At 36.8% G+C, this 12,990-nt stretch overlaps 2 protein-coding genes across 4 annotated transcripts in view; one reads left to right on the top strand and one right to left on the bottom strand.

Moving 5' to 3' along the window:
- The window catches only part of LOC105173538 (probable RNA methyltransferase At5g51130), a 4,313-nt gene extending 752 nt beyond the window's left edge, over nucleotides 1–3,561 (top strand). Inside the window, exons 2-8 of one of the 2 annotated variants that reach the window (XM_020697736.1) lie at nucleotides 276–390; nucleotides 572–619; nucleotides 1,630–1,903; nucleotides 1,997–2,084; nucleotides 2,204–2,269; nucleotides 2,439–2,507; nucleotides 2,590–3,561. In XM_020697736.1, coding sequence (XP_020553395.1) covers nucleotides 276–390; nucleotides 572–619; nucleotides 1,630–1,903; nucleotides 1,997–2,084; nucleotides 2,204–2,269; nucleotides 2,439–2,507; nucleotides 2,590–2,604 — 675 coding nt within the window. In that variant the 3' untranslated portion in view covers nucleotides 2,605–3,561. Of the gene's footprint in view, nucleotides 1–275; nucleotides 391–571; nucleotides 620–1,629; nucleotides 1,904–1,996; nucleotides 2,085–2,203; nucleotides 2,270–2,438; nucleotides 2,508–2,585 lie in introns of both variants that reach the window. The other variant, XM_011095319.2, reaches the window with a different exon arrangement.
- LOC105173537 (casein kinase 1-like protein 3) lies at nucleotides 3,334–9,538 on the bottom strand. 2 transcript variants are annotated; one of them, XM_011095318.2, is made up of 15 exons: nucleotides 9,227–9,538; nucleotides 9,092–9,132; nucleotides 8,539–8,608; nucleotides 7,965–8,113; nucleotides 7,765–7,860; nucleotides 7,611–7,681; nucleotides 7,232–7,293; nucleotides 7,058–7,121; nucleotides 6,866–6,950; nucleotides 6,653–6,779; nucleotides 6,390–6,466; nucleotides 6,234–6,288; nucleotides 5,710–5,813; nucleotides 5,317–5,516; nucleotides 3,334–4,058 (listed from the first exon to the last, which is right to left on the bottom strand). In XM_011095318.2, the coding sequence occupies exons 1-14, from the start codon at nucleotides 9,300–9,302 to the stop codon at nucleotides 5,337–5,339; spliced, it is 1,257 nt and encodes a 418-aa protein (XP_011093620.1). In that variant the 5' UTR covers nucleotides 9,303–9,538; the 3' UTR covers nucleotides 3,334–4,058; nucleotides 5,317–5,336. The 2 variants fall into 2 exon arrangements, with proteins under 2 accessions (XP_011093620.1, XP_011093619.1); XM_011095317.2 differs by having other exon boundaries at nucleotides 5,710–5,843; nucleotides 9,227–9,535.

The following is a 12,990-nucleotide window of genomic DNA, read 5'->3' as shown; positions in this document are numbered from 1 at the left end:
TTTTTGTTCCCCCCCCCCCCCCCCCCCCAACTTTTGGGTGGTGGGGTTGCATGTAGTTGCTTAGAAGTTGTTTTGTCCTGGAACACTGCTGTGAAAATTCTTTTTTGTGAATACTCTGTCCACAGAAGTTTTGGAAGCTTCATGATCAGCATATCTTATGAATAACAATAATACTTTTGTCCTCTAAACTATATAAGTATGTTAACCAACATGTCTTTAATCTCAACTATTGGTATACTGAATGGGGAGGTTTGTCATGCTCATGCTGTTATCAGGTTGGTCAGGACTTGGATGAAGATCCTAGACTAAGGGTGATGAAGAGGGAATGGTTCGAGGGCAAGGATTGCCTTGACATTGGGTGCAATAGTGGGTTGATGACAATAGCTATTGGTAAAGCAATTTTTCCATATAAAGTCATTCCTGAATGCCATCTTTTATGACTAGTGTGGAGTTTTGGTTCTGTGCTGTTTTATTTGCTAACATTTTGGTAACTTGTAGCTGTAGTGAAGTACATGGTTAGTCTCAGTTTTAGTGGGCAAACTTTCCTAACTGGTGTCTTCTTTTTCTACAGCAAAGAAGTTTGGTTGCCGGAGCATTCTTGGTGTTGACATCGATGGAGGTAACTAGTACCACTTTCTGTCTTAAACCTTAAACACTGAAAGGATTTAAATGTCAAATATATGAGTGCAGAAATACCATTTTAATAATTGATTTTTTTGCATTCTTAGACATTTTACCTGTTTATTTCAAATCCATCTTACTTTCTCTTGCCCTAAATTCTTTATTTATCCGAGGTAGTAAAATGGGAACATTTAATTTGGGTTGAGATACTTTTAAATGAGGATTGAGTTGGATATAACAGCATCATGACCCGCTAATACTCAGAATCTTAACTTGCATTTCTTGCCGTCAGGATCCAGTGTCAGCTGTTCATCAAAAAAATTTTGTGTTTGTTCCTGGTTGGGAAGCATATTTATATCCCTAGATCTTGACCATCTCTGGAGCTTGTGAAGTTCTATATAGTGAACTTATAATGCATAGGGTCAGCCAACTTGTTTTCTAAGGGGGATGAGGTGATGCATGAGGCTTTGTTCTTGAAACATGGCCAGAAATCTGTGATTTGTGATAGCATTTGTCCTGTTCTTTCATTGGCCTGTATTTTCAAAAATGTTTCTGATCTCAGTTGATATGTCCATTATAGGTCTCTTTTTGTGTGTCTGATCTACTTATGTAGTTTGAACTGGGTAGAAAGCCAGAGTATGGAAATGTCCTAATAATCATGCGTGGTTTTCATCTTTTCGTGACATGTGATCTCATCATATGTAACCAATCCATAGTTGCTTATCGACTTTGATGTTCTTGTGAAAAGAGAAGTTGGTGTGCGGTTGTAAGCAATTGATAACACTTCCCATTGCCCCTTCTTGTGGAATGCGGGTAAATAATAAAGTACTGAAATTTAAGCATTGAGGTACTTGTTCAATTGGGTGACAGCTAATTGTTCCTCAATGTTTCTTCTGGTACTAGCTGATTTTCCCCCTAATGTTTGTCGAACACACATTTTCAGACTAAACCTATTGTACTGTGCTGATTTCTTAACTCTTTTGAATGATGATTATTCATCAATTCCAGCTCGAATTGAGGATGCGTATTGGACACTCAGGAAAGTCATCCGGACAAGTAAGCATAAAGTAACCTCCATGATTTCCAGATCAGCTGATGGAGCGTCGATCAGTGGCTTGGTGAACAATGCAAGTGAATCACTAACAGAAGAGAAACGGAAGAGCTCTGGGGATTCCCCCTTCCCATTGGAAAAAGATCTGCTTGAAATCGTCTCTTTTCAGAAAGGGAATTTTGTTCAGAATTGGCGTCCGCCAGAAAATACATCTTACCATGCAATCCTTTGGTAATAATGCTTCTAAACCTTGTCTACTTGAGAATATCAGTTCCTCTCCTTATTTTGTTTCAGCATCAAACTGATTCGGTTCTTATTTTGCAGCTTAAGTGTGACAAAATGGGTACATTTGAACTGGGGCGACGAAGGATTAATAACATTGTTTTGGAGAGTGTGGATGCTTCTTCAACCGGTATGCCATGATCCCAACTAGTTTTTCACTATTTAGTATTCTTCTTCTGCTTTTTGTTTGCATGTATTCGATGGCTGTTTAATCATCCATTTACTGCTTAATACACACACTTGTTGCAGGGTGGAATGTTTATTGTGGAACCCCAGCCATGGAGCTCATATTATAATAATCGTTTCGTCTCTGAGGTACAGTCTTCTTTTTCCACTTGTCATTACTATAGGCTTTAGAAATGAGAAAATACCATTGAAATAGAAGGATGGATGCATGTCTTAACGAACCAATAGTGATACTCATGGCTCCTAAGATACTCATTAAATAGTGGGGAATCCTTGAAACAATGTCCCTGTTTTGCAGACTGCTGCTGCTAATTATAAAAATATTCAGATACCTCCAGAAGATTTTCAGGATGTACTTTTGGACAAGGTAATGTGCTTTGTGCTTGAGTTTCTCAAATTAATTAAGAACGTGTCTGAAGCTTGGTTGATTCTTTGTTTATGGCAGATAGGATTCAGAAGGGTAGAAAACATAACCTCCAGCTTATCTGGTACCAAATCTGGGTTCGACAGACCTATCTTGGCTTTCTGGAAATGATTGGTTTTGTTACTGATGTGGAGTTTTGCGATAGAGGCATATCTATGAAATTTTGTAAATGGGCGATCCATTCTCCCTTTTTAATTCTTATGGGTTTAGATTTCTGACAAGCAGTTCATAGGTAAAGAGTAAAGCCTGGTTGAAAGGAAAACCTGTGCTAAGTCATAGATTTATAATAGAGAAAATATAATATTGAAGAAAATTATTTCCTCCTAAAATGGCTAGCTTACAGTTGGTGGGCTATTCTCTCTTCAACTCTCCAGACTCCAAAAGCAGGATACAATTTGAGACAAGATTTTTATGGGTTATGCTTGCAGCGTGCGTCTTAGCAAACTAAATCCTAGGGGAAATATTCCTCGGTCTCTGCAGTGACCCAATAAAAGTAACAACTGCCGCACATTTCTGCTCTCTGAATTTGAGCCCGACTACAAACAGGCACTTGAATTTAGCAACAGCACAACTCCACAACGCTACTCTTTGCCCATTGTAGTTGGCTCCATTCAGGCACCAAAATTACGTCTCTTTGCTGAGATTTGCTGAGTTGCACGCAAGGCATGTAAACCTCACAGTAATGCGGCAAACATCTAAAACAGACATCAATGCCTAATTATGATTTTTCATCCGAAATACAACACAGGAAGTATGTAAAGATCTTCTGGTGAAAACTACTCACTGATTTTTGAGAATTACTGAAAAAAGATCAAAGAAATTAAGCATCCTTTGACTACTAGGATATTAGCAGCCTGTGGAGAATCATGTAGTTCAGTGAGCTTTCTTGTGCAGGTTCTGAGCATGTGTCCTATTAAAGCCTTTAAAGCAACAGTTTTTCATTCTCGTAGGAAGCAAATAGTAACGACAGATTCCTTCACCTCCCAACATTAGCTCTTCCCACAGGCTTTCTGTGCTGTCTCCTTTAAGACAGTTTTGGAAGAAAGGTTGCAAGCCTCTGTTCCTCAGGCACCGCCTTAAATCAGAAAACTCATTTATTTTCTGCGACGATTCAATTTCACACAATCACTTATGGCCCACAGAACAGCCTGGGACATAGCTTCCACAACTCCAGCAAATGTTGCTTCAGCTCTGTTAGTCAAGAAAAAAATACAGGCCAAGATACATAAACAGACCATATCTCCAGTTAAACAAACCACATATATTTGCGGAAAACTAAAAGCCTTGTCAGTCATATACTATACACACAATTTTACTGAATCAACCAACGATGAGCATGAAGGATCAACAATTCCTGCTCCGATTTTTACCAATCATGGAACATACAGAGTAATCTCGCACAAATTGAATCAGCCAGCTGTGATACCATCTTCGAACAGCATTTCTCTGCTCATCCCACCCATGGCAGCATAGGTTAATTGGAAAGAGCAAATCCTGCACATGTATGAAATATTAATTGATTGGTTATGAAGAAATAAAAGCATAAACAAAGTAATCCAATTGCTAACTTCATTCCGAAAAAAAATATTTCACTTGAAAGCAATCCCAAATAGACAAAACTAAATAGTTGCAATGTGTTGGAGAGTCAAAGCTTGATCATAAGCAAGGATCAAGCAAGGTTTGCATCAAATGTGTTGGAGAAACTAAATGCTGATGCAAGGATCAATATGTTCAATAACTAGCTCAAGCAGGATATCTAACCAGAACTCGTAGTTATGAAGGAGTAGTGCTAGGGGTGCATTGGTGAGTCGAGGGGGCTTTGAGCCTCACAAGTTGGCTGGATAAGGTTCAACTCAAGCTCGAAATTTTCTAACAGAGGCAGAGCTTAAGCCAAAATGCAAGTGTCTTGCTCCTGAGCTAGCTCAACAAGCTTTTCTTCAATTTATTGATTACTTGTGCTATAATTGTCATTAATAATATAACAATAGTATTAATCACATAATAAATTTATCTTCTCGAGTAAAACTATAAAATAAAAAACATATTATGAATTTATATTATATTTCAAATTCAATAACTCTATAATATCATAAAAGAGACTATAGTTTTATCTAATATGATTACACAAATTATGGTAGTAATACAAATATTTGTCTATATAATTACAAGAATACAATTCACATTAATTCAAGTAGTATGGTAAAATCTTCTTCTCGTGGGTCTGAGTTCAAATTCAACTTCTAGCTCGAACAGGCTCCACATGAATGAGCTTAGCTTACACTTGTGATTTTTTAAATGAGTTACAACTTGAACCTAAATCTTGACGAGCCACAGCACAAACTTTTCAATGTTACCTCGAATTGAGCCTAAAAACTTTCAGAAGCCTATACCATTGACATCCCTAACTGGTGCACTTTGCTGTTAACGGCAAAGTGCTCCTTCTAGGTTGGACACCAACAGATTCCATCAAGAATGGAATGAGTCCTCACTCCTCATACAATGATCATCCATTAATCATTAGAACCTCATAATTGCTTTGCACAAAGTGTTATCAACTGCACAAGGATAAAGAGCCCATATCCACAGCATGTGTACTTCAACAAAAAAATTGATTGTAGAATCTCTTAAGTTATTTAAGTAGCAATCAACATGATAAAAGAATTAGACAGGGAATAACCAAGCAACTCACAGAAAAACACAGCAGAGGTAAGCCAGTAAGAGCTAGGGGAAGAAATGAGGGAGAGCAACAAACCAGATATATTGCCATGTCAATTACTTGGATGAAGAAATGCGGCGTAGTGAAGAAATCCAGCTACTTGAAGGACCAGAATTATCACCATTTCCCTGAGTAGTAGCATTTGCTTCAGTAGATAATATAGGTTTTGACGCATTTCCTTTTCCCACGACTGCAGGAGAGAATGAAGTAGATGGCACATGTGCATTACTCAAAACCTACAAAAGTAGATAATGAATAAACTTGAAGTGAAAGATGGGAAAAAATGGATATGATTCCTCCAAATAAAAAGTAAGCATCAGTACAGTTCTTAAATGTGTCAGCACCATTCTTTAAGCAAGGAAAGGAAGACACAAATGCAAAGATATAACACGTTTTTTGTCACTCTCACAATAAGCATAAAATACATACATTTCTATCAAGCGGATTCCCATGAGTAAAATTTCGATTTGCAGGTGACTTGAATTGCAGGCGAACACCAGGACTGGCAGCATTGTTTGACCTCATACGTTCACCTAAATCAGCTGAAAAAGGTGCATTATTGACTGCAATCACCAAAGAAATTCATTAGCTTTCCAAAAAATATCATGGTCAACAGTTCTCTTTCTCAGTCAGATAATCTAATCCTGCATCTAATTCTTTTCTTGTCTTTCCAAGTTGCATTTATTTGAAAACTTTGAGTTACAACCTTGGCTGAGGCATTGAGTATTCTCTGTCAAACATGTCAAACTCACTAGGCTACGAAGATTTAACTTTTATGTGTGCCAAAGGATAGTTATACTATCTGGAAAAGGTTAAATAACTTCATCTTTAGCGAGTAGAAAGACTGTGATGTGCCAGCTGAATAACCTCTAAAACATATACATCCCTCATTCCTCTTGAATCTAAAATTTACTGTTAGCATTATTATCCTACTAAATAGAAACAAGCACAACCTTGGTGCTTTTCCACATACGTTGGAGCTGCTCCACTGCTCTCTCCAGCAATTGGCTGTTCAAAGTGAAAACATCAAACAAGATATATGTACGACAATGATGTAAGCACCACAAGATGAAGCAAAGGAACTAGATAAAAATGGAAACTATCATTACCCGTTGCTGTGCTTTACTTATTTGCGCCTGCTGATACTTCAGAATGGTCCAATCAAATATGTAATCGAACTCATATCCTGTAAGAGGTAGCAATCTATCAGTCTTCAAGATAGTAAAAGTCACAAAAGTGGAAAAAGCACTCCATTACTCCATCCCCTACTTCAGTTAAATTAAAAAATATCCAAGACCACTACTATTTTCCCAAGTGAACTTGTATGACGCAGATTGCGTGCACAGACTCGGTTGCTAGACTACGCCCTCACCTTCACGAGTAAACAGTTCACGAAATAAGCGTTTCAAAAATCCATAATCAGGTCGTTGATCAAATGTTAATGAATGGCAATAGTGGAAGTATGAAGCAAACTCCACTGGATGGGACTTGCACAGCACCTTCAGGAAAAAATTAACATAGCAAAACGGAAGATTAAGAAACTAGCAAAAGAAACTGAGAAATGTAAATCAATATATGCACCTACCTCAATAGGTGTTGATAACTTTTTCTCACAAATCTTGTCATACTTCTGCTTCTTTGTGGCAGCTTTTAATCCCTGCCATGGAAGGCTATATGCAGACTTCAAGTTGGTCAAAAATGAAAAAGAAGATAATCATTCTTTGGAGAGCATAAATAAATCGTGTCAATTAAGGAGAACAGAGAAGCACTGGCAGACCTTCCTCTCAGAAAATACAGAAGCACATATCCAAGGGACTCCAAGTCATCCCTCCGGCTTTGCTCTACAAAATGGAAAGAAAAGGGGGGAGTTGAGTACCTATCCTGAAAACCACCATTCAATACTTTTTGACCTTCCCTGTATCAAGAAAAACAAAGATAAATTTTGTCTTACCAATCCCAAGATGGGTGTTACAACTTGCATAGCGGGCAGTTCCGGTCAAATTTTTATTCTCCCTGCACAAATCAAATATAATGCAAAATATCATAATCAGGTAAGCTGAAGAAACCAGTTGTAGGTGCAGATGGAGAACATCTGATTGTAGAATCAAATAGAACGTAAGGCACAAAGACTGTCCAATTTCCGTTTTCAGTTTAGAAGAAATGTTTTTCAAAGGATATGTAACCAAAACCTAATAAAAATACCCTTATCTCCGAAATCATAAATTGAATGAATACATGAGTGAAGGGTGCAAATAAATTTAACATTCCCATCAACGGCTGTTTATCAAATTTGAATAACCTTGCGGTCGCAAACGTGGATAGAAGAGCACCTGTAAGGAATATGCCGGTTCGTTGTTGAATCTCGATATCTTTTAGCCAGACCAAAATCAATAATATAAACCTAAGAGGAACAACAAGTGAGTAAGACTACAATAAATAAGATGAGCACAAAGTAGAAACATCACAGAGACAACAATGCCATACCTGATTTGCTTTTCGTCCAAGACCCATGAGAAAGTTATCAGGTTTGATATCCCGATGTAGAAACCCTTTGGAATGCACAAATTCTATTCTAGTTATCTGTATAGAACAAAAGATAAACATTCCTGGTCAAAATAACGTTTAAATGGTAAGAAACTAGCGGAAAGTAAAATTACATCCGATTTCCCAAATTATGAACTTACCATTTGATCAGCCAACATTAAGACCGTCTTCAATGAGAACTTCCTACCACAATACACGAAAAGATCCTCAAGGCTTGGTCCCAGCAAGTCAAGGACAAGAACATTGTCATCCCCATTTACACCAGACCATTTTATACCAGGTATACCACCTGAAATGAGATGGGTTTTAAAATGATTGGAACTACCAACTTAAGTAAATTCATAATGTTCATGATTCTATCCTTTTTATGCCCTACAGATTTATGTAAGTGAAGCATGAACCATACGTGGATTTACACGTCAGGATATATTAAAAATAAGTTCGACTTCCATTTGATTTAGATACCATGAAATGGAGGGGGGCTTGACACGTGCTTCAAAGTAAAAATAAATAACAGACTCGAGAGTCGAGATGCAGCCAGGTAACTTCTTAAATGTGATAAATTAACTTAATGCCGATAGTAGTTCCCGATAAATGGGAGTTTCTGGTGAGTGGCACTGTAACAACCACCCTCAGTTTCATACATCTTTCACAAACTCATGCATACATGAAACGTATGCCACGAGGAACCAGTTTGAATGCATTACTACATACTTCCTCCTTGAAGAATGTTGTACAGCTTGGCCTCATAAAGAAGTTGCGGATGCTTAGTTTTATTATTTTCCTGCAATAAAAACAAATGCCAAGAAAACACCTCATCAGCCGATGGTAATACACTGAATTTAACCTTACTATAATGCCCAAGATTTCTTTGCTCAATTAAAGCACCTTAACCAACCTAAAAGGAAACACATGCAAAAATGGCTTAAAATCCCAAAAGTATCACTAGTAGCACTGAATCCGGCATGTTGGCGTCGTGTTACTGTCAAATTGATGCAAAACGATAGACAAAAAATAGACCATTTGGACATTTGGATAAACATGAAAACAAGAGCTTAGATACACCGACATTTAAGTGTCCATCTTCAATTTACAAACTAATTTAAAAAAGAAAAAAGAAAACAAAAGAAAAATGAACCACATATAGCTGCATGCAAGTTTCCAATTCATTACAAATTTTCAACTAATCATGAACATAGACACGTGAATATAGAAGTAAAACCAATCATTCAAGAAACCTAGCCCAAAAATAAATGCTGAAACTTACGATCTTCACTGCGACGATCTCGAATGTATCGATATGCGTAGCTGCATAACGAAGAATTGGTCAAAAAGTTCAGGAAAACGCTAAAAAACGAAAAAATAAAGAGGGCTGTCTACATTCAAATATAGAAAAACTCACCAAGAAAGATTTCACCAAATGATCCACTGCCGATCTTGCGGCCGAGCTTGAATTTACCTCCGACGATCCGTTCCATCAGATCAACGGCTCAAATCCAATCTCAATTATCATCAATCGAATCCAAACTCCTCAGAATCGAGTTTATAGATAAAAGCAAATTAGAATTTTCCGTAGGGAGAAACGGAAGCCACACACGAAGAGGGACTGGAGGGTTTGTTGGGTATAGGTGAAAAATGAGAGAGAGAGAGAGAGAGAGATGGAGAGAAATAGGGGTTTGCGGGGTTGTACCTTAGCTCACGAGGGCTGGCAAAATGTATAAAGAGGATGAGGTAAGAGAACGGAGGGCTGTTTTCGTAATCTTATGGATACTTGAGTAGGTGGAGTTCTACGCAACACTGATTTGTACCGCAGGGTACAACTGTAATGCATGAGCAACTCCTCCGCCTCCCTCGCAATTCTCGATGATGCCTTGTTTTCAATTTTTCATCTCATTTCATAAATTTTCATCTCAATCTCACCTCATGTATAAAATGAATAGCAGGGGCGTAGCTAGGCCAGTAGGTCCTATCAAGACCTAGCTGCCAATAATACTTGACTTTGGCCTTGCCGTATTAATCTATTGATCTGAGTTGGAGTTTTAGGTCTTTTCAAAATTTTCTAAATGATATCTGAAATCTAAATAAAAAATATTTTAAGCTCACTGTATCGAGATAGGTTAATGCGGATTGAATATATTTAATGTCGGTGACTCGTAATAAAAATATGTCTTGCCATAAATGAAATGTAATGAATGTATTTATAGGGTCAAATTTATCCACTTGTCTGTCCACGTGGTGCACTCTCCAACTGGGAGCTGCTATACGGCTAACGTTCCTTATTATGAGTCTGTCGGAGCAAGTCAGGTTGGGTCAGGCGACCCGGCCTGAAGTCAAAAGACGTGGATATATGTAAAAATGAGGTATTTTGCCTTTTAGCTAGGGGTATTTATGTCTTTTCATAAATAACCATGATGAATCTTTATCATTACTCCCTCACTTCTTCTTAGTGCAAATCCGTTACACTAAGATTGCATTTGAATTGAATAATTTGGAATCATGGATTTTAAATCCTTCCATTCTAATTTTGAATTATATTATTATGATTGTAGATGGATTTCAATTGAGTTTTTGAAATCCTTTCAACAAATCCTTCATTTTAATCCAAATACACCTTAAGATAAGTTGAACAGTGTGACTCTATCCATCCTAGGATCGTGATGAAATGGATGCATCCGGCCCATCCATTTTGAGCGCGTCTTTCCATAACTCTTCTTATAAATAGGAGTATCATTTAACTCTTTCGACTCCCTACCTTCAAATCTCCATCGAGCTCGTCCTCCTATGTGCGATCTTTGCGATTTTGATTCCAAACTATAAAGTGTTTTCTCTATCTACTTTTTAAATTTTTCATGGCTTCTAACTCCAAGAATTTCAGCTCTAGCTCATCTACAACCTCTTCACATTCTATTCATCCAGAATTGGTGGTTGGACCCTCTAAGGCATCCCCACCTTTAGATGATATTGTAGATATTTATAAGTCCCTAGAGCTCATAGGACTACCAAATCCCTAGGCCAGTACTCAACCGTCCTCCACTGATAAGAAGCATCAAGATATGATGGCTAAAAATCCTTGGGTTGGGATCATTTCGACACTCCTACTCATCAAATTAAGGAAAAAGTTTTCATCCGCAATGGTTTTGAAGTTATTCTACTTCAATCCTTTGATAGAATGCACAGACCTCATGTATGTTTCTGCCTCCTTCCATTGCATTTGGAAACCGGTCTCTGCTTCCTCTACCTCCACCTATAGAGCTATTTGTCATATGCAATTCAAAGAAATTTATTATTTGTGCCAAATTTTTATTGTTCATTATTTTATTTAATATTTCTTTTATACAAGTATTGCTGTCGAGATGGTTGAAATTGGAAAGTATGTTATTCTTTTATTGGTACATTGCCTTATCGAATTGACGTTGATATTACCCGTGGCAACATCTGTAGAGAGAGTTTTTTTAGCAATGAATATCATCAAAATTGAATTGTGAAACAAGATAGGTGATGGACGCTTGAATGATTGATGGTTTGTTATATTGAACGGGAGATAAATGTTAATATCAATGATGAAGTGATTTTGCGATATTTTCAGAACATGCATATTCATAAATTTTTTCAACTCGTCCCTCATTGCTGAAGTAATAGTTATAAGAATTAGTTGCATTTATATCACTGCCTATTGTATTTTATTGGATAAATTGCATAATACCCCCCTTGTGTGTTCAAAATTTAGCTAAAACTTTCTGTGTTAATTTCATAGGCAAAAAACTCTCTGTATTTTATAAAATACAGCAAAAAGCCCTCTCTCCGTTAAAAACTAACGGAGAGTATGTGACACTCTCCAATTGTGTGAGCAGGCCTCATATTTTGGCCCTTTAGAAATTACTTTAAATGTATAATATCATTTTGCCCCTTTCTTTTATATTTAAATATATTTTACCTTTCTTTCATACTTAAATATATTTTAAATTAATTTATTTAAATATATTTAATTAATTTAAATTATTTATTGAGTCCTAATATATTATAATAAATTATATTTATTTATGAAATATATTAATTTAATATAAAAATACCTAAAAACCATATAATTTTTTGTAAAATTAAAATTTTAAATTTAAAAACACAATACAAATTTAATATACTAAAATTCACTTTTGAAATTAAAAATTTATATGCAATATAAAAGTCACTTATAATAATTATATATTATTAACTCAATTAAATTATTATTAATTTAAATATATTTTATTTACTTATAAATAATACTAACTAAATATTAAAATATCAAAAAATTAATATCAATTATTTTAAATAATATTCAAATTAAATATTAAAATTTAATATTTAAATTTGAAAAAATTAAATTACTTTTACTTTACTTTTAGGGTATGTAGTGGCTGCGACGACACCTGGGTGACGGAGGTCGCTTAGAGAAGGTCGCCTTTCTTCGTTGGTTTACCATCGTCGCCCAAGTCTTAGCTATAGGGCGACGTCACTCTGAGTCTGAAGTGGCAATATCACTAAGCTATAGAAATAAATCTCAACAAACTCATGTAGTATCAGTAATAGTAAAACAACAAGCATGCAGTAAAAATGAAGCCATTAGTGGGCCCTTTCTGCTGCCTTGCGAAGAGCCTCCCCTTGAGTATTGGTGGAAGCCATTAGCTGCTAGTTCAAAATTTTGAGCTCTTTCTTCACTTGTTTGCACAGCTACAACCTCCTTCTTAGTCAGGAGGGGAAGGAGGAGGGGCTTGAGGACGACTTATGGTCTCCTTGTAGATAGTGATTGCCTGAAAGAAGAACCAGGGAAGGAGTGTCAGAAAGGTCAAGCCAAAATGAAGAAAAAATGAACAAGGAAAGAAAAGGGCAAACTTACCTTTGCAAGGTGGTTAGTCAGATGACCCTAAAGCTCTTCCCAGGAGGAGCCGAAAATGTGCTGCATGTGCACTGGCAAAAGTCCCAAAGCAGTGACACTCCCTTTCTGCTCCTCAGAAGGGAGCTAGTAATATAAACACTCTACTCCAGGTAGTGGATCAGTTAGTGAGGGGAGAAATTTCTTGGCTCCCAAGAAGAAGGTGAATGAGGGGTGGGGGTAGATCGGGTGGCCACTTGGAGGGTGACTACAGTAACAAGTTGGCTGGAGCTATTTTTAGCTCTTTTCAAGGCCCC

This window comes from Sesamum indicum, linkage group LG11 (genome assembly GCF_000512975.1).
Source record: "Sesamum indicum cultivar Zhongzhi No. 13 linkage group LG11, S_indicum_v1.0, whole genome shotgun sequence".
NCBI classification, from domain to species: domain Eukaryota; kingdom Viridiplantae; phylum Streptophyta; class Magnoliopsida; order Lamiales; family Pedaliaceae; genus Sesamum; species Sesamum indicum.
Note: the sequence above shows the minus strand (reverse complement) of the source record. Positions and strands in the feature narration are given on the sequence as shown.